At 32.3% G+C, this 22,562-nt stretch overlaps 1 protein-coding gene across 5 annotated transcripts in view; it reads right to left on the bottom strand.

Annotated features, from left to right (window-relative positions):
• Positions 1–22,562, bottom strand: part of LOC129981001 (calpain-A-like) — a 145,750-nt gene that overhangs the window by 74,820 nt on the left and 48,368 nt on the right. The window contains exon 1 of one of the 5 annotated variants that reach the window (XM_056091579.1): positions 9,565–9,674. The exons of 3 other annotated variants lie outside the window; for them this stretch is intronic. In XM_056091579.1, coding sequence (XP_055947554.1) covers positions 9,565–9,633 — 69 coding nt within the window. In that variant the 5' untranslated portion in view covers positions 9,634–9,674. Of the gene's footprint in view, positions 1–71; positions 407–9,564; positions 9,675–22,562 lie in introns of those variants that run through there. One more of the 5 variants, XM_056091580.1, reaches the window with a different exon arrangement.

Genomic DNA, 22,562 nt, shown 5'->3' with positions numbered 1-22,562 from the left:
GGCACTCGTGTAACCCTACCGTCCCCAAAACAGAAACAAAAACACCCACGGCGTAGAGAAAAGGAGCTTACCCGTCTGATGGTCGTGACACTCTTCCTCGTGCTGGAAAATGTCGTCACATATTGAACCGGCATCTTTTCACAATCGCTATCCACACATACAATCTTCCATTTGCAACACAAAGTGACGACCAAGAAGCGGTAGGGCCGGCTTTAGTTGTTTCAAAAGTATAAATCAAAGCAAACGATTTTTAAATGAAGAAAACAGATACAATCGTGACGTAACTCAACACAACTTCCTCTTTCACTTCTCGGCTTGCGGACCCCGCAATGGATAGACCGCTCCGAGTTTGTGGAACACACAGCACGGCCTTCGCGCGTTCTTGCTTTTTTTAAATCATTTTTCCTCCTCACAGAGCAGATGAGTAAGTCGCCGTGTGTGTGTGTGAAACTGGTTCGTGGCGACTACACCTGCTGTTCTTATCTCGAACACCCTTCAACACGCGAGTTATACTCCTCCTTCGAAAAAGATACGGGCGATTTTTAATTTTTCCGACAACTATTAATGTTCCGTTGTTAATGTCAATCAGATTGTCATCTAGCAACCGGTAAATGGACAGAGCATTTGTTCTCGGAAATGAGACCTGTTACTAATTTAAAAGGGTGATTCTACTTTTCCACTTCCCCTTCCCATTTTTTTACTTATAAATATGCCCCTTTCCTTATCCCTTCACTTAAAATATAAGAAAATGCTAAGTCGTCAGTTTTCTACAGAGCGTGTTAAAAATAATGAAATAAAAAGTTGATCTGGATCAAGAAATAAGAGACTATTTTAGAATAAAGTTAATATATATATATATATATATATATATATACACACCGAACCGTGTTAAAGTATATGTTACCGTGAAAGATCAAAATTTGGCAAATGTCAACTTTCACATATTTGTACTTCAACATTCACCGAACGACAGTAGCGAAATTTACCATAGAATACTGACATTCTCTAATTTCGTTCTTTCACGGTAATATATATATATTCAGCAAATAATGCAGCAAATCAATGTTTCACTTCCCTTTTTGTATATCGCTCTACTGTATTAATATTTCTAAATGCTTATTTTTTCTTCTTAAGAGACAGCGATCACATTATTCTATGCCATCAATCGTGCCAACTTAAGTTTTATGTGATTATTAGCGTGGAACGATAATTGTTCCACTAAACAAACGAAAGGAATGCAACAAAACTAATCTATTAGCTATTCATGCAATAAATAGCAACAAATTGGCCTTTCATTAAATATTAATTAGAGCGTTTCGCCTGAATTCGGCATTTTTATGAAATTTTCATGTTAATTGAACATCGAAATGATGCTTTCGCTGTTACTGGATTACTTAACTTATATGCAAAAATATTTAAAATAGCAATTTATTTGCAAATTTTTATTTCTATTGCTTATTTACGAATAATAAAACCTGCAGTAGTTGTCCACCCAAAACTTTCTTGCATATTGTCTAATAAAGGGGAATTTGTGTTTTAGATGAGTTTTTTACCAACCGAATTCAATCAAAATTTGACGCACCAAATTCACACATTTCATATATGAATCACATACCAAATTTCATATATTTAATTCACTATGTTTTTTATTTATCTTAATCACACGTTTCAGAAAGTAAAGGCTGAAAGAAGTCTACTCTTGGTTGGATTGGTCAAAATTTGAAAGTCTGTACGCTGTAAATAGTATTAAATCTGTGTATCGAATTTTATCCATCTAGATCTCTTCGTTTTGTAGTTATCGCTTTATCTTTATTTCGAATAGCAGCAGGACAGACTTCCTCTGAATAGGATTTTACTCAAAATTTACCAGAAGTGAATAAATTTGATTTAAAGACCGTGTACCAAATTACATCCGTTTAGTTCAAAGCATTTTTGAGTTATCTTTATCACAAATAAACAGATATTTTCTAAAAACGTGTTTTATGCACTGAAGGAAGTCTAAACCCTGGAGATTCGTTAAAAATTAGAATTCGAATTTTTTTGACAGGTGCAATACTTTTTTTATACTTCGTATATGAGTAAATAAATATATAAAAAATATATAAAAATAATTAACACAACTAAAAATTATAAAACATAGCTTATGAATATGAAGATATTTAAATCTTTTTACTTACATGGTTGACAAGATGCACCAAACAATATAAAATGTTTTTTTGAAAAACATGTCTTACTCGTTTTCTTATCAAATGAGGCTATCCAAAACACCAGACGAAAAACGTTTTGCGAAGCAAAGATTAATGAGTGTTGTAAAAGCTCGATTCATTGTTGTCTAAAGTCATATTGAGTGGTCTGTTCTTATTGAAAATCTTATTTTTCGGTAAGTCACAATGAATTTATTTATAACGTAGTTTAACTGAAATTCGAACAACATTACAGCCTCTTTAATTTACCACTCAGTTAATGAGGCAATAAATAACCTTCAGTAAGAGAATACAACAGAATACAATACAGATAACAGACATATATAACACGATTCTATCGTTTTACGCAAAGAGCAAAGCGCAATAGAATTGTAATCTGAACTATTTTTGCTAGTTTATAATAATTCAACCATTCATGCAAGGTAATCTCTCTAATTGTGGTCTCGAAAGTAGTTTATAAAATAATGGGAAGAATATTTGAAAAAAACTAAAGAATTTTGTTTGAGCTGAAGTTTGAATCACTAAAGGAACTGATGGAAATGTTAAGAAGTATAAATTTTTATACAAAATCCCGGTGTGATGAATGATATTTAGTAAAATATTCTTAATATACTATCGCTTTGCACAAAGAAACAAATAAAAAAAGATAAAGATATCACTCTTCTGCAACAAAATTTGATAGTATGATGAAGCCTTAAATATCAGTACTTGAAACGATTTAAGACAATTAGAATGCCTCGAAGTAGATTCATTAGTCAATGCAGGGTGTTTCTTCAAAGTGAACGTTTATTATCCTAAAATAAAGAAATTCGAAATTTCATTACTCAGTCAGTTTAGGCCACAAAAAAGTGTCATTTTTTATTTAAAATGTCAATATACTAAAATTACGAACTTTCTTCAGAGGTACACGTATTGACTCAAATAGCATAAAATAAAGGTGTTTTTTTTAATATCATTTAAACACTTTTTGAAATAGAAAATATATGCCTGCCCTTAAAAGTTTAGAAAATAGTTATGAATCCCAATTAGATTCGAAATTGTTACCTATATGTAAGACAAGAAAAAAGATTAGAGACTATTTATGCTATAATATTTAACTTTCAGTATAAGTTTTCTATAACATTTTGACTTTTAGAATACTTTATTTAACTTTGTAAAATGCTGAGTCAATTTTTTTTGAATAAAATAATTAAGTAAAAAAATTGATTTGAAATGATATATTTTTAATTTTTAAAGAAACCATTGCATGTTTAATGCAGCTAATCTCAATGTAAATAAAAAGTGAATTTTTTGGTGGGAATGACTGTTTGGAAATAAAGAGTTTATATTATCCTAATGAAATCTCACTGCTTCCTGAAGAACTGAATCGGAACAAATCTTAATAAGAACGGAAATAAGATCGTCGAATCTAGCCCCACTTCATTAGCATATCAAAAGACAAGAACGAAAAAAGGAAGTAATATCTATCAGATTGTGATCACTTTCACGGGCTGCGTGTCTGAGTGTGGCCTTTCGCAGTACGCCGGTTGCTCTTATTTTCATTCATAGTTTTGGTATTTCCTTAACAGCTGACATTTAGCTGGGAATGGCAACGTATTTGTTGGACTATCAGCCATTTCTTGAAGTTTTACGGGGCCTCGTCATTTTGAACTGTGGTTATTGCATCTGTGTTGCTTAATGAAATCCGAAATCGCTGCCTTTTTAGACACTTATTAACGATAACAAGGGTATATAGACAGTAACTAAATTATTTACAAAGCTTAACACTCATGGCACTCCTTCCAAATTCCATTACCGATGGGGTCCATGTCTGCGACGAAAGTCCCGTTCTTGGGGGTGGCTGTTGACAAACAGGAAGTAAACATGAGGCGGCACAATCCGCAACAGTGGTTAAATAACAAAGATTTACTTGAGTCAGAACTCTTCTGTCCTCACTTTAGTGACACTCCAAAGTATAGAAGTTTGTACATCAGCATATTTAAAGCACGAGATTCACATGTAGTGCAGAATAGTGCCAAAAATACTTTTGTATGTACTGATTGTCCTCCGATCTCAAAGATTATCATCAATAAAATAGCCCCGGAAATGATGATCTAATTCATTCCAAACTAGCCTTTAACGCTTAGTATAAAGAATAAGAAATGACTCTAATTATAATTTGTCATTATGATTTGCAATAATTTGCAATTTAAATTTTTAATTTAAGTGCAGTAGTTTGCCGAAATTATAAACATCTATGTATACGCAAGCCTTTGAATGAAACAGAAAATTTTAAGGTACATCACAACCATATTTGGCTAAAAGACATGAAAAACAAACTCACTTTGACAGTCATATTTGCATCACCAGTACGAAGTTTCATTATTATCCAGCAAGCAATCCCAATCAAGGTATCGTTCTTCAATTCAGTCAAGATCCTCAAGATATGTTACTAAGAATTGAAAAAGTTCTCATCCGTTATGAAAAGCAGTTGTGAACGTGCTTCTTGACTTCCGAATTGCCCAAATCTATGAAGTATCCTCTACTTCTTTGACAATCCTAACAAATCGTTGCTGAACAGCAAGATCGTGGACAGCGCCAAATGAGCGTTTCATGTGAATAAAAACTTCAAGCGCATTTTAAATAGATTCGAAGAAATATAAAAAAATCCCTCTAAATCTTTGACAGGTTAATTTGGCATGCATCCCCATTAGTGAAAAAAATAAAAAGAAAAATACTCCCCAAATTATTAGAAGGAAGCTGGTATTTAAATTGTTAAAGATTAACAGTAGAGGCTTTGCTAGAATGTCAGAAACTGATAGATTGTTATTCAAGGAAATACTAATCTAAAATTATTTTTGGCCTTCGAAAATTTTTGGATTGGTACGGTACTATTATGTGTTGGCAGAAGAGGCAAAGTTCAGCATCGTTACATCTGTTGTATCAGAAATCATTTCCGTGATGGAATCATTATTATCTAATTTTCCATGCGAATTTACTTCCGTATACAATGCTTTTGAAGAAGGGAAAATTTTTTACATTTTATACTTCAGTTGTTACTAGGCAATAATTATAAAATGTATCCATTCGTAGTGAAAAATAGCCCCCTCGTCATTTTAAGAAACTCTTTTTAAAAGTAAACAATCGGATAAAATTTCGAAGCTACTTAATGCACATGAAAACGGGATTTCAAAGCCTATTTCATTAAAAAAATTTGATAAGCCTCCTTAATATGAATTTGAAATTAATCGACCATGAGAAAATCCAAAAAGAAATGATAACTTCCCTCTTCAAGAAAATTAGAAAATTCAAGACCTTTTCAAGAATCGGGGGAAAATTTTAAAGTTTAAAGGAAAAAAAGAGAAAGAAAGAAAAGAACCAAAAGGATTCATCTACTATATTCATTGAGGTCCTTGGTTACCTTGACATATGATCTCAGATCTGAATCTGATAGACGCAGATTCGATGTGCGATTTCAATAAAAGTTCAAAATATAAATCTGGCTGCTTAATGTTTAATCAGTCATCAATGTCAAAGTTTCTCTTGCTGTTGTGAACAGCAAGTTTGGAGAGGAATTGCTTTCTAAGATATTGTCTTTGCAATCTGACCAAGGTTAGGAAGTCCCACACTAATTTCAAAGTAAGGCATTTATCTCATTGACTAATCTAACTCTTTTAGACAATTAGTATAGTAGTGAAAACAACGATCAATGGAATCCCCTGTCAGTAACATATGGTCATTCTAAAAACTTGGAACAAACTTTCAACAGGCAGAACTAAAGAAACAAGCCGTCTTCACAATAGAACATAGGGTCGCAAACGCAAAATGTCACTCAAACCATGGATTAATGCATAATAACACAGATAAATTTACAGCAGCATCTTTGCATCAATAGTCACAAAGTAAGAGTTTAGCTCTTCGTTTGTTGTCCTTTCACTACTGACTTTAAGCACTCCAAAGGTTTGTTGTTGTTACTAAATTCTTGCATCTGACGTATTTCAAAAAATTTGTAATGACGTTACTTCTGCAACAATACTATTATGTTACTGTAAATATCTATTCCATTAAATACGTCTGGTGCACTTTATCTCGTATATACGGTTTTTCCAGATTTAAATTAATGGCAAATAGCCTTTGTAGAGATTGCAATTCCACGTTTCGTCGAAAAAAAAAATGATTTTCTTTTTCTATTATTGGCAGTTTGTAAGTTTAGCTTTGGTTTTAGAATCGTCCTGCTCGCCATATTATTTATCTGCTCGGGGAATTCCACAGGCATGGGGATGAGAAGTTTTTAATATGTTGGTTGGTTTTCATTACCGTAATAGGTATAGAAATAGTGTGGGATCGGATAGCAGTATCAATGACTGACCTTGTCTCCTACAAGAAGGGATGTGCCCGGGTACCGCGATAGACTTAGGACTCTACCATAGTTTCTGCCTATGCTGTTGTTCATTCAACATTTCCGTGTGCCTATGGGCGGGTCGATGAAGCTGTTTATGGTTACCCTATTATCCGTTGTCTAGCAGTTTAAACGGACGTTAAAAAGCATTGAATTTAAATATTAAACTTAGAAAGAATTTGATTATAAGGATGTATTTGGCACAAAAGAGAAGGGTTATTCCTCTACGACGCAACTATTTAAAAGGTTTATTTTTAAATTATAGATAAGATAATCAAACTATTCTTTTAATTTCAAAATAACAAACAAGCTCTTGAGATTCCTAAGCCATTTATTTAGTTGACATATTTAATGCTTAAGTCAGCAATTCTTATTGAGTCCGTAAATATTATTACACAATAATATTAATAAGCTACTGATTATGCGTGTGAATTTTGGATTCATTAGATATTGATTGGTATCTCACAATTTGTGATTCTTATTTAATAATGCAACCTGTCATCAAGATGTATTTGTCTTCAAAAGACTTGCCCACATGATGAAGTAAAGTTCTCTGGAACTAAAACCGCATGTGGTTTCTTCTGAAAATTGATTATCTTCAAACGTGTTCTCCAAACCTTTTGTGTAACGGGAATTCTATTTATAATATCTACGCACCTTTACGATAAACAAATGTCACTTAGGCACTCTCTGAATTAAAGGGGGGAAAAGTTACGGCTGCAAATGGCTATCATATTGTTTCTCACGTATCCAGCAGACTTGATCACAAAAATCCTAGAATCATTGGTTTTAGAAAAATATTTGGACAAAGAAACTCATCCAAGTTTCAACTTTGTATGAAAATCCATTATTTCGATTTTAATGCCTATTATTTCATAATTGCCTCGACATTTCGAGGATGCTTTATACCATCGAAGATACATTAATTCCTTCAAATATGTGAATATTTGCGTCATTTATTTTGTAATTTATAATTGTATCCCTTTTCACTTCGTGCTTCAAATATATATATGCAGTTAAATGTTCTGCACTTGAAAGAGTTAAACAAATTAAAGACACTGTCACAACTTTATTTTATTTTAATATAATGCTCTTATTTAAGATTAGAAGCTCTCCTTTAATTCACACAGTAGTGTTGCCAGATTGGGCAAGCAGAGCAAAAGTCTTGGACGTCATTGTCAGGAAGCACGGAACAGAGGAATTAATGAATTGCATTTAAAAGAAATGTATGTATTTATTTTCAAATCATTCTTCAAATTCTTAAAAATTAAAACAAAAAAAATGGAAATATTTAAATTTTTTTCTCTGTCATTTCAACATCTCGAGATATATAATTTATCTAGAAGAAATTTCTAGAATTTAAATAACTAAATTCCTTACGCAAACTTTGTTTTTAGCATAAGCAATTGAATCATGAATGTTTGAGAATACTGTGTGTATTTGATAAAATTAGTTTTACTATGCCCTGCAATTAGAGCATGAAGGAAAAAAAACAAACCAAGACATTGAACTGAACATAAATTAAACATTTTTATTCTCCGAACTTCCCATTAATCAGTAAAAAGAGTGATTGGTATTTTGAAACAGCTAATAGATTGATTAGAAGTTCTGTAAACTAAACTGAATAAGAAGAAATAATACTAAATTTCGCAAAAAGTTCTAAGCGCAGAAATTATTCCTGTTAATAGTAAAAATGTAAATGTGTGTGTGTGTGTGTGTGTGTGTGTACTGCCGCTCTATAGACCAGATAGTTTGACTTAGAGATGCCAAATTTGACACATATATAAAGGACGTCCGTAATTAAACGTTAAAAATATTTAACTTTTAATTATGGAAGACCTGTATATATGTGTCAAATTTGGTAACTCTGGGTCAAACGATCTATAAAAACATGCCTTCCATAATTAAACGTTTAAAATAATTTAACGTTATTATTTTAAAGTTGCCCACAGTCGAAGCTATTGTTCAGAAAGCTATGGAATTTTATACAAGGCATAATAAAGGAATGGGAATTTGTATGAGTGAATAAAAAAATTAGTTCAAAATTTCGTCACCAATAAGCGTTTTTTAAAATGAATTACACATTTTCAACTGGTTTTTTTTTTTTTATCTAGGTTTCACCACCTTTTTATCCATAGATCATTCTAACTCAATAAGTCATATTCATTAAATTAAGCAATCTTTAAAATGAGCTGTAAACTTTAATTAAAACACTTAAAAATCCTCTTGGTCACTCTTAGCATATATGTGCATCTCGGAGCGATTTTTTTCGAAATTTTAATGACGATTTAAATTAATTAAAAATTACGCTGAATTTTAGGGTTTCTCCTCGATAACTTCCCCCAAATATAATTGAACAAAAATGAATCTTAAATATTTCAAAATGTAAAAAAATTGTCTTTTTAATGATACAAATTTAATAGTCATGAAAATTTTTGCTGAATTTTGGAATTTTTTTAAAAAATATTTTTGTTTGCCTAATTTACGACATTAAATGACATTGCTGCCCTGAAATTCAAATCCTGTGCATTATTTTATAAATCATATTCATCGATATCATTTAATCACGTGATTTTCTTTCATTATTTAAAACTAAAGAAAAAGGATTCTCTTTCATGCATATGCAGTTTACGAGACAAATAAAAAAGTGAAGTTACAGTATCCGCAAATTTGAAAGAAGAAAAAAGAAAGAAAGAACCGGATATTTAATTTTTTCCATAGCACTCTGATATAATGGGACTTTCTCCATTAGAAAGGTGCATGTACGCGACAAAAAAACTCAGATAATTAAAATAAATGGCTTTTAATGTCTCTCAGTTTAGTGGAATCATGGATTTGAGATATCTAAGCGATTTTTCAATTAAATATAACAAATATATGAATGATTCTGAAATTAAATATAATCCTACACGGGACGAAACAGCCGGTCGCGTGAGGCGACTAGCATCAAATAATACAATTTATAAAATGCAGTTCGCTCACCCTTTTCGGCGGCCAAGAGGATCGAGTACCTCTGTAACTCGTGTAAGAGTATCTGACGGTGAACATCATTCAATGCTTATGATATCACGGCTTCAAAGGGGCATACAGAATTTTAAAAACTTTCTGTCTGCCGTGTCTCGCCAACGGTGTGACGTGTCAATGGCATAATGTCTTGATCACCCTCAGAGAGAAGAACTCCGACGGTGGAGCTCGCGAAAAAAATAAAAAGTCCCGTTAGCTTTCTGGGACTTTCTTCTTTCCAATGTTTTCTTTCCACATTAAAAGCGTTCACTGTTTTTGCTGGAGCAACGGTTTGATAGGGATCTTGGCACATGTCGAATTTGATGGAATCGCGGGCACTCGTTTTCGACAGCGGGATAATTTTAGAAATCTTAATGGAAATACCACTCGTTTTACTGTGAATTACAAAAATTTCAAATTTAATTGTTGAATTGCTAACTTCAGAGTACTTTTTCCATTTTCTTTCCGATCTTAAATTTGAATTAAAATTTAAAATTTTTTCTTTAACCCATTCACGCAGAATAGCGAGCTACACTCGCGATGCATTATTGAAGCAGAAATGCGTCGTTACGAGTCAGACTCGTGCTGCGCACCGATACTTTGTGTGCAAGCGTCATTCACGTTGTGTGTGTGTTTTATATGCTATTATCCTTCTATATAATTGCAAACTAATTTATTTTGCATTAAGTGTCGTCAAGCGTAATAATAATTTAGAAGATAATAATAGTGATAGTTTTTTACAAAGACGTAAAAAACGTTTTAAACGTTTTTTTACAGTGATTCTGATGATGATTTAAGATGTGTAACTGATACATCAACAGGTGGAGGGAATTCTAGTGCTTTGGACTGGGCTCCTGCCTATATGTACCGAAAGGAAGTAACCTATTCTTTTACTTTTTTCATTTTTCTTATATATCTCTCTACTTATAGATATTTTTCTAATTTTTTTAAAAATCCTTCGTCACTAGACCGTCATAAAATGAGTTAACACATCTTGTCAATAATATATAAAAAATGAATGCAGCGCGAATGTGTTAATATCTTTATCAGTTAAAAAGGAATGAGTTCTAAATATCTCGTGTTCCTATCAAATGATAAAAGAGCTTATGAACGGGCCTCAGATCTTTGTTTTTACGTTCTCGTACACATAGTGCAGAAAAAGTATAAAAATCGTCAAAAAAATCGAATTCTAGATTTTGACGAGCCTTTACATTTTAGACCTCCCGAGTCCGAAAAACACATTTTTGGAAAATGTCTATCTATCTGTGTTAAAGATAACACAAAAGCGTTTCGAGCTAGACGGATGAAACTTGGTATACGATCTTTATACCAAATTTGTAGACTTCTGACAAATTTTATATAAAATACTAATCAGAGGAAATCTATATGTCCGTATCTATGTATCCTATTCGGTACATAGGTTTAATATTTATAATGTACAGAACATTCACATTTTGACCCATTCAACTAAGAGTCTTTCAGCCTTTACTTTCAGAAGCGTGTAAATGCAATAACTCAAAAATGCAGTCAATTAAATACACTGACTCAAAAAATTGAGAAAGCGCATAGAAATGAAATGTCACTATTAAATTGCATGTCTTTTAGCTCTTATAATGGTCCCTAAACGTCATGGCACCGGTTCGACCCATTTTTGGTGGCATCTGAAGATATTTTACCCCATTCTTCTTGCACCACTTGTTTTAAATGGGTTTTGTTTCTAATTTTGTGTTTTTGAACCCCTTTTTCGGGTATGGCCCACGAATATTCAATGGCATTGATGTCGGGGTACTGTGGTGGTGTGTGTAACTGCTATTTACAATGAAAAAGACACCATATTTTGAAGTTACGTGTATTCTGTTTGGGGTCGTTGTCTTACTGGAAAATGAAATTTCAATCTAAACCCAAATTTTTAGCACTTTCTTTTAGATTGCTGCGAAGTATATCCAAGTAAACCATATCATTTATAATGCCATCTATAAAAATTAAATTTCCTACCCCGGATGAAGCCATGTAACCTCAAATCATCACGGAGTCACCATCATGTTTAACTGTAGGATGTAAATTTTTTGGATACAAAGCAGTATTAGGCTTTCTCCATACAGTAAGATGGTTGTCACTGCCAAAAATGTTAAGGTTTCTTTCATTACTAAATATAGATTTCTTCCAAAGGTTATTGGTCTTCAATTGATGAGTTTTTGCAAACTTCAAATGCTTTTTCTGAATTTGCAAGCTGGTGAACGGTTTCTCTCTAACAATTCTACTTTTATATCCAGCTTGTTTAATGGCATTTAGCAGAGTTTCAGCACTTACACTTCTGCCTATGATTTGAAAAGTTTCTGCAACAAGTTGGATGAATCATATGGTAGCAGCAATCTAAAGGAAAGTGTTAAAAATTTGGGTTTAGATGGAAATTCCATTTCCCAGCAGGACAACGACCCCAAACAGAATGCACGTAACTTCAAAATATGGTGTCTTTTTCATTGTAAACAACAGTTACACACACCACCACAGTACCCTGACACCAATGCCATTGAATATTCGTGGGGGATACTCGAAAAAGGGGTTCAAAAATACAAAATTAGAAACAAAACCCATTTAAAACAAGTGGTGCAAGAAGAATGGGGTAAAATATCTTCAGATACCACCAAAAATGGGTCGAACCGGTGCCATGACGTTTAGGGACCATTATAAGAGCCAAAAGACATACAATTTAATAGTGATACTTTGTTTCTATGCATGATATTGCAAAAATTTCATTGGTGTATTCTCAATTTTTTGAGGCAAAATTCTGCGTATGTTTATTTAAAATGCTTCTGAAAATTTTCAATTTAGAAATTTTTCGTTGATTTTTCTTTATTTTTACTCTAAATTAAACCATTTGTTATGTGTAAAAATAAAAACAAGTTTGCACTTACCGTTAATGTGTTATTTATATTGAAAGTCGCATTGATCAAGTAAACGTAAGGTGTACACTCAATTTTTTGTGCCACTGTATATAAAATTTGGGATGTGATTTTTTTTCGAGCTGCAATCGTAATTCTGCGTCAAATTTGGTATACGGTCTTTATACCAAATTTGTAGATTTCTGTCAAATTTTGAGTAAACTCTGTTCAGAGGGAGTTCGTCTGTCCGGCTGTTCGAATACATGTTAACACGATAACAACATAACGAAGAGAGCAAGACAGATAAAATTCGATAGACAGAATTAACATCTTTAAAGTAAACACTTATCATTGATCCATATCCAACAAGGGATTGAGCGTCTGTCGGTCTGTACTTTCAAAAATAAATAAACTTGATCAATGAAAGATGCAATGACTTAAATCCATTAAATTTGGTACCGGATTTTGTCACTACAACTGTAGTTCTGTGTCAAATTTTTGATTCAATCGATTGGGAAAAACGCCTCTAAAACACACATTCGGTTTTCGGATACTATTAACCGCATGCCAGGGATGAATCGCCAAATATCTCGCCCAGGATGACACAATGTATTCAGTAAAAATGGTATATTCACATCAAAGGTTAATATTTCGTAATTATAGTACTATGCTCTCTAATGATAACATCTTCATTAGAGAGCATACGAGAAAGTTTGGAGGAGACTACACCCTATGATTATATCATAAAATCTCCTTGTTAAGTCGTCCAAGAGACCACTTTGACAAGGACAAATCGAATCCTGGTTCAAAATATAAAAAATGACTTATTTTAGGCATAAATAGAATGATACAGTTCTATGTTTTAATGAAATGCCAAGGTTATTTTAGCATATTATTCTATTTATAATTTCAAATAATAATAATAAAAATGACGCTATTTTAAAACTTCCAGCAAAGGAAATATTTCATCTAATAGGATAATAATAATTCAATTTAAACTAACCCGTTCTACCATTTACCTTATAAGTTCAGCAGGGAAAGATAGCCTAACATCTGTTTTCTCCGAATTCCACAGGTTTTTTTTTTTTTTTTTTTTTAATTTCAATTTTAAAACATGTGCTCCAATTTTGAAATAAAATACAAATGCAATTGTTACGTCCGGCATTTTAAAATTTTAGATACAATATGCTTCAAAAGTGACGTGAATCTTGTGATAGTTGAAAGGAGGTATAATGGTAATAATAGAACAGATGTAAACTGATTTTTCAACCCTTGTTGAATCAACTTTGAAATTCTATAAAGCCTAATAAGACACAAAAAAAGGAAAATGCATTTTATTGGGATATTTTAGTTTTTACAAATATAAGGAAACAAATGCTTTAATTTTTATTAAAACAATGTTTTCGCATATGAAGCCGAAAGTATTATATTTGTAAAATAAAAAGTCCCGATAATTTTGACGAATCATTTACATTTAGACATTTTAGACATTTCCAAGTTAGGAAAAAATATGGACTACAGTCTGTCTGCTGCTTGTGAACGACATAACTCAAAAACGGAACATTTGGGACAACAAGTTCCGGATAACTATTAAATATTACGGAGTTTCAATTCCACTAAATACGTAAATTCACCGGGTTCGCTTGTAGTGGGTGTGTGGTGTGAAAAAAATCAGCAGGACTCAATAACGAACGACGACTTTTATTAAACACGAAGACAAGAATACGCAGACAACAAATATATAGCCGAGACGAACACAGGCAATACGCAGCAAATACTACAACAAAAAGTAGCCCATAAATAGTAATAGGTAGTAATAACAATCACAGCACACAAAACAGCCAGACAGAATTCAGCAGGAGGAGGGAATCTTCGAGGCTTCACTTTACGGTCTCTCCAAACGCCTGTAATTCTCCACTGTCTCCTTGCTTTAGCTGCATCCAACTGCCGACTCACTACTACACGACTTGCTACTCCTCACACGACTCGATGCTGCTTCTACACTAAACACCAGAACTCAGCACACAGGTTAATTCAGCAATCGCTTGAGCTCCACACAACACTTGCTCTTCGCTGGACTGATTCAACTATTCGCCGTTGACTCTCTCCACGATTACGACTCAATACACGACTCTGACTTCGGCTTGAGATTGCCAGTCTTTCAAAGTACCCGGAGGCGGGCAAAGAAAGTTCTGGAACAATCAGGCAATCCCTATTGGCTCAATCACTAAAATTCTAGAAGATTCCAGTATTATCTATTTTATCACCAAAGTCTCCAAATTTGTCGCCAAGTTGCCAAATTTTCGCCAAGTTTTCGGATTACTGACTCGGCACCCGATCAGCATCCAATAGAGTTGATCGTAAAACTGTTTTTCCAGTGGTTGAACTAACTGTGCTGAGAAGCAACATTACATATTTGTAACAATATTTATCCAGATCCATTGGGATTGACTGTCTTAACTGTTTATTTGTGTATACATAAAAACGCACATTCAGCTAGATGGTTGCAAACGGTCTTTTTCGTCGAAATTATAGATGCGCATTACATTTTTGACCGAATGCAACGAGAGGTTCATTGTCTGTCTATTTGTGATCAAACACACAGTAAGCGAGATCAATGAAATTTTATTTAAGAATTTGGCACCAAAAGTGTACATTTGTATCAAATTTTGGATTCAATCGTCCGATCACAAAAGAACATCCCTTCACACTACCACGAAGCTAAACTGTAAACGAATTATATAGTGCAGGTTTATGAGAAAGGCTAGTTTCTCTTCTTTTACTAGCTAAGAATTACAAATTTTTGCACTACACATTTGTTTCTAAAAGAACCTGTCCTGTCTTTGATAGAAATGTCAACATCAACATCAGTTAACGTTTAAATATTAAATTATCAAAACGTTTAAAGCACGCAACGTTTCAAGCACCCTTACTGAAAAGGAAGTAATAATCAAGCCATACATCAATATTAGCAATGTAACTAGAGGTGAAGCTTATAATGATATGTTTATGACAGCTTAACATTGAACAAAAATCTTTTAATGATATATCCATTTTAAAACTATGTTTTTTACATTTCAAATCGGAAATCAGAGATATGAAAAACCAGTTAGAAAAATGATTTGTTTTCCCCATTGCATGTGGCATTCCTATTTAGTAAGTCACGAATTTCTAAAAAGTACTTTGCATTTCTACATTGAAACCAGAATTAAAAAAAAAAAAAAAGGAATGAGAATTTAAACAAGGTCAGATTCTCCATCTCATTTCTTTTCCAAGGACAAAGGAATAAATCGAATGGAAATAGGATGTGGTATGAACTCTTTTTCTATAATTTTAAAGATTATGAAAGTGCATTTTCTATCGATATATATATAGCGTATCATTATTGAAAACTGTCCCCTAATTAAAAGAAAGTTACGATTAACATTTCATTACCAAAATAATAATAATAATAATAATAATCCTGTAAGTTATGCGATTGCGATTGAAGTGTCAGTTCCGGCTCGATATTTTGCACTTGGAAGTTCTTGTTTATAAATTTCAAATAACTTTCCAGATTCAAATACAATGCGAAATGAATACAAGCAATAGAAACAAACATAATTTATTCGTAAATGAATATATCTTTTAAAACAAAGGAACCTTTTTAGAATTCGACGGTTATCTTTTAGTCTTAGCAATGTTATGTGAATGAAGAAGCGAATAAAATTGCATTTATCTTGAAATCGAGTCAAAGCGTTCAATCAACCTTTTCTCCACATGATTTGAGGTAAACTTCGAATTACACACGAGACAACACGAAAAACTCTAAATTAAGAGAGAGAGAAAGTTAAAATTAGAAGTATATTTACAAAACATTAAGAGTTTAATTATATTTTTTTCCTGATTTTTACATTAAGGTTCAAAATAGTTTGTTGTAAAACTAATGTCTCCTTTTTCAACACGAGCCGCCGTAGCCTGGTGGTAAGGTTTCGGAACCTGAATGGTTCGAGACCCGATTCCATCGAAGAACTCTCGTGTAAGCGTATCTGGTGCATTCTAACTCCTTCGGGGCGAAACTCCTTCCCACTGGTGTGGTGTGGAAGTTAGGAGAGGGTGATGCGCCAGCTCAGGTGTCGTCCTCGTCATATGACCGCGGTTCAAAATGATGAGGTCCCTCTCAAAATAACCCTTGAGTTGCTTTACAAAAACGGTACATTAATATAACTAAACTAAGCTGAAACCTATTTCAACATGCTCATGCTCGACAATCTGAGTGTAAAAAGACAGACAAACATTATTTACCCGCATGATATAAGCGCATTATATTAAAACGCCACGCATATACGCTTCCACAAAAAATAATTATGTATTATTGCAAAATGCGGGTAAATTAGGGGCGGGTCCCGCATAGTTAATGTGGAGCTGTACTACTTTTAACTTCTTTTTAATGCATAAACATAATCATTAACACATTTTGTTTTGTACATAATGCCTAAATTTTTCATCTCATGTAATTCCATTTCGAGCTTTTACACTTTAGGGGAAAATTGATTACTTCAAAGAAAAATGACCGCTACCTTTTAACTAAGAACCGATTTCTGCTGTCGCATATGTTAAGCAACAGATTGCACTTGTTTCTCAGCACAGTTTCAGAAGGGGAAAAAAGAAGTTGCTGAAAATATATTTCTGGTATTAGAAGTAACATTTTAAAAACCTTTCGCACATTGAAATTTTCACACAAAAAAGTGATTTAAATTAGCTAATTAATGGTAAATAAAATTAATTAAAAATATTATACTATGATTTTTTTTCGTAAATTAATACGAAAGTACCATTCTAAATACATATATATGTTTTAATCTTATACTTTACGTAAAGTTTTACAAACTACAGGTAAGAACTGCAGGAAATAGGATAAAAAAATGTAATAAAGTTCGCCTTTTAATTAAAATGAATTAAAAATTGCTTATTGCTTAGCTAATTTTTTTCTAAAACATATTCACGAAGTTCAACTTTTGATTGAGTTGTAATTAAATTAATAAAATTAAATCGAAAAAGCAAGATTTGTTACATGAAAACCGTCACTGCGCACTGTAGTATTGCAGCATCTCCGTCCCTGCCATTCTGAATAATATTTATGGGACGAACTTGTATAATTACGAAAAAATAAAATTTAAAAATTAGTATACAATAAATCCTTTTCGACAGCGGACTTTCAGAATACAATTCGGGACATGCACTCTATCTTAATTGCTTTCATTTATATCCGTAATGTTTCAAAACCCGTTATTTTTTACGGCCGTTTTCTCACAGTATGAAGAATATCCTGATATACAAAAAATTTGGATTTGTAAAAGTGAATATTTTAATTCACTTTCAGTACTTAAGAAAAATGTTTTTTCTCGAGACATAAAATAAAAATTATTTGATTTCATATAAAAAAGAATAAAAACTAAAACCTAAAAGCTGTTACAATTTGAAATTCATCATCAAATAAAATGTCAAAATAAATGTAAAATCAAATAAATGAACTTTCTAAAATGGAATAATTCAGTGACTTAAGTGAATAAGCGACAAAATATTTATTTCTCATAATATATAAAAATACGAAAATGGTCTAAATAAATGCATTCATTATAAATTTTGTTATCATTTTTTTTCAATGAATTTTTTCAAAGATATTTGATTTCGTTATATTCCAATTTGAGGAAATAAGCGAAACTCTGTTACTTACACGAATGCATGTTTTATTTTCGCAACGTCTATTTAAATAATGTTGTGCCCAAATATGGATTCCTCACAGCCATAAGTAAATAACGTGAAATAAATAAAGTCATTACATTTTCGCAAAATTAAAATAAAAAATAATTAACAAGTTGATAAATTTAAAAATATTTGGAAATGTTAAACGAATTTAAATAGTTTATAAAAAGTGAAGGTCTCTTAACGTGCACTGCCCAGGAATGCTAGGTGCCTAAACCCACGACTGTCCACAGTGATATCATGTGTGACTCGTCAATTCTCTGTGCGCTTGATTTTTTTTTCTTTACTCCATTAACCTTGGGTTTGGTTTAGTTTGTTATGATAAACATTTTGACGCTTGTATTGCATGGCGCCATCTATGACTTTGATTAAAGACAAGAATTTGATTCATATGCGCTTCACAACTCTTCTCAAGATATTCTAACAAATAATGTGCATTTTACTTTCTCATAAACGATGTATAAAGAAAGTATTGTAATTGTCAAAAAAAAAATCGAATTTGAGATTTTGACGAATCTCCACGTTTTATACCTCTCTGAGTTTTCGAAAAACATATTTTTCGAAAATGTCTGTCTATCTGTGACAAAGACAACCCAAAAAGCTCTCTGAGCTAAATGGATGAAATTTGGTATACAATCTTTACACTAAGCTTGCAGATTTCTCTCAAATTTTGAGCAAAAACCGTTCAGATGAAGTCTGGTCAAATATAAGTGAACACGGCTGTTCGAATATAATTTAGCATGTTAACACAAAACGAAGAAAGTTAAATGGATAAAATTGGGTTCGTGGATTTAATGTGTACAGTGTAGAAGATAAACCCAACAAGGAGTCGACCGTCTGTCTGACTGTGCTTTCAGAAATATGTCAACGCTATAAATCAAAAATGCATTTACTTAGGTATATTAAATTTGGTATGTGGTTTTGAGATTACAAGTGTTGTTTTGTGTAGAATTTTGGTTTTCAGTCGGTTGGGGAAAATGTATCTGAAGCACAATTCGATTTTCGGATACTATTAACTGCACGCCAGGCACGAATCGCGAAAAAACACGTAAAGGATCATACGCTAAATTTAGTAAAAATACCAAATTCACGTCAAATTCTAATATTTTATAACTCTTGCTTGCTATTGCCATGGGAATAACACCTCATTAGGAAATGTGCGAGAAAATATGGGAGAGACCACTTTTGCTGGCCTCTTTTGAAATTTTCATAAATTTTCAGCTTACAAATTGTAATCGATTTTTCGAAGCATCTTTTACTACATTACTGCAATGATTATGATAGCAACGAGAAAATCATTTACTCCGTTGACTTTAATATAGGCACTAAAACATTTGTGTAGTTAGTGCTGTTATCTTTCCGGGAATTGTAGTTTTTTATAGTTCCCTACTTCTCAGACTTATTTTATTAAAAAGAAAAAAAGAAAGAAAGAAAATGCACAAGATTCAAATCTTCGGCGCCTGTGATATTTATTCTTCCTTCGAAACCCAAATTTTGTAAATTGAAATTTTATCTTCCTAATCGGTATAGTATGTTGTGATTCATGAGGCTAAAGAAAATCAAAATTTCTGAGCTCGAAAATATACGAATCGAAATAACATGATTTTCCCATGATTTCATTTCTTTTTAAAAATTTCTCACTATCATGTGTTTTGTCTTATGATGAGACTATTTGATAGAATTCAAAGTCAGAAGTTCATTAACATCTTAGCACATTTCTTTGAAAATGAATAAAATGGAAAAGGGAAAGCGAATTTTCATCGTAGATCAACTTTCTGGCACGCAGCCAACGTCTCGTGTGATCTCGTAGATCAGAAAAAGTATCGCGAATGAGTTATCACCATTCTTAAACAGAAATACCGACTCCAGACGCTCCTCTTTTCGTCCAGAAGAAAGCTTTCACAGCCTTTAAATCTCTCCGAAGCCTTCAGAGAAGTAAAGGAATGCGTGAAACTGAATTGTTTGGATGAAACTGCGAATTTTCGGATTGACTGTCCAGCCACTTCAAATGGAGCCTGAGCTGTTTTTGAAAAAAAAAAAAAAAACTACCAGTTTCACTCTTTAAAAGAAACTCACTCAGACAAAAACACTTAAGTCACTTATGCAACTGACCATGAATGGCTCAAGCCTTTCTTCGCTATGAATAAATTATATGTCTGATTATTTTAGAATCCGATAAATATTATAAAAATATCCCTATTAAAACAAAATGCAAACAAAACAACATTGTTAATATATTGTCACGACATTGTCTAGTATTTTGATTGCCGAGGAAATCGCAGAGATACCGGGAAATGTGCTAATAGTGATTTTTCCAATGAGAGTCATTCGGATCTAGAGATCTGCTGATAGCTACTGAATACTATAATTCCGCTGTAAAGTCTGTCTTGTCTGGCTGTCCGAATAGGATATCTACAAAACAAGAGAGCTAGATGGATAAATTTGGTATTCAGAGTTAACATCTAACGTGAAGAAATCCACCAACTTTGAAATCGTATAAGTCAAGGGAACCTCTGCAGTCAGCCTGAAGTTTCACAAACATGTAAACGTGATCTCAAAAGTGAAATGAATTAAATACCTCAAATCTGGTATGTAATTTTGTGACTACAATTGCGGCTTTGTGTCAAATTTTGGTTCTAGCTGACAGGAAAAAAAGCGTCCAAAATACATAATTCAATAAAATTGATAGATTCACACCAAAGATCACTATATCGTAACTGTTGTTCGGCAATGACATGCAAAGCATTCGCGGCCTTATCCACGATTCACAATTTTATGCGGGGAGGGGAGAATAATGTTTTTATTAGCGCATATTCGAGAGAGTTCGGCAGAAGAACACTCCGTCTAGTTTTAATCAGTCTCGTGTTTGATGAGATGGAGAGCTCATTTAAATGATTAAAAAAACAGGGTTTTTTTAAAAAAAATGAGAGGATACAAATGCCTTTAATTTGTTGAATTCAAAATTCTAGTGGCAACTGCAGGAATAGTCAGTGTTTTTGGTTTTTCCAAAATGAAGCCCTTAAATAGATTAAATGCCTTACATCATGATAGATTTTATCAGATGCAACCTATTAGGTTAAGTTCATTTGATTGTCTTAGATTTTAGAGCTTGTCAAACGTTTCAAAGAGAAAAAAATACAGTCATTCTTGCTTAAAAGTTAAAAAAGAACTATATGGAATAACCAGTCACCTTTGGCGACCAACCCACCGAGAATTTGTGATTACTTTCAATTAAATTCCGTATGCTTAACTTAATATACACGATTTCTTGAAGAAAATATTTTAAAATTTCGAATTGTGACTGAAATTAAAGCTTTGTTAGTTTAATAAACTTGCACATCTTTTGTTCATTGTGTATATGAACCATCTTTATAGAGTCAAGTCTTTATAAAGTGCTGGTGATTGACTACGTTCGGAACAAAGGTTTTAAAAAATCGAAGTTATTAATAATTTTTATTGTTTTTATAAACATGGTCAATAACAAATACTAAAATGACAATAAAGATTTTTTTTTTGTAATTATAGTATTTTTTGAAAAATGAGGAATTTAATGTAAATTGTAATGAAATTTGATCAAAACGTAATCGCTTTGATCAAATTTCATTACAATTACTCTACGCCAAACCGTAATTTCGCAGTCCTTGCTTAAAAATTATAAAAGATGATGCTTTATGAAATGACCCAAAATTATTATAAAATGAAGAAAAATTCTGGAATGCAAATAAAGTAAAAGGGAAAATATGTGTAAATAAGCATTTTATTCATTAATTTTCAACTGAATTTTGATATAAACGACTTCAACTGAAAAAAATATTTCATTAACTGCAAAACTTTTGGCTAATTTCATTGACCAAATTATTTGAAATCTATACTATACTTTTGACGCAAATAACTATATTATGTTTTTTTTATTTATCGTATTAAAGATGAGAGATTTTTATGAAAAATAATTTTTAGAAAATTGTTAAAGATTTACTTTAATTGAAAACTTCGGATCCTTTGATGACAAAAGTTTAAAATTTCCTATTATGATAGACTTGATTTTCCCTTTCCGTATTTTGCAAGCATTTCTTATTTTATAGTTTTTTTTCGTCGAATTTTTGTTTTTGGCAGAGAATGTCTTTAACTCATTTTCAATTACAGTCAATTCACTCAGTATACAACTTCTAATTAACAGTTAATGAAATTTTATAATCTTAATCAAACTAAAGCACAGATATAAATGATCCTAACTGCATTGGCTTTAAATCTACAAAATGCTGTTTTGATATTCCATATAAATATTCATTTGAATTTTGCGTTTTTCGGTGCAAACACTTACAAAATAATTGTTGATAACATTTTTTAAAA

This window comes from Argiope bruennichi, chromosome 8, assembly GCF_947563725.1.
Source record: "Argiope bruennichi chromosome 8, qqArgBrue1.1, whole genome shotgun sequence".
In the NCBI taxonomy this organism is placed as follows: domain Eukaryota; kingdom Metazoa; phylum Arthropoda; class Arachnida; order Araneae; family Araneidae; genus Argiope; species Argiope bruennichi.
Note: the sequence above shows the minus strand (reverse complement) of the source record. Positions and strands in the feature narration are given on the sequence as shown.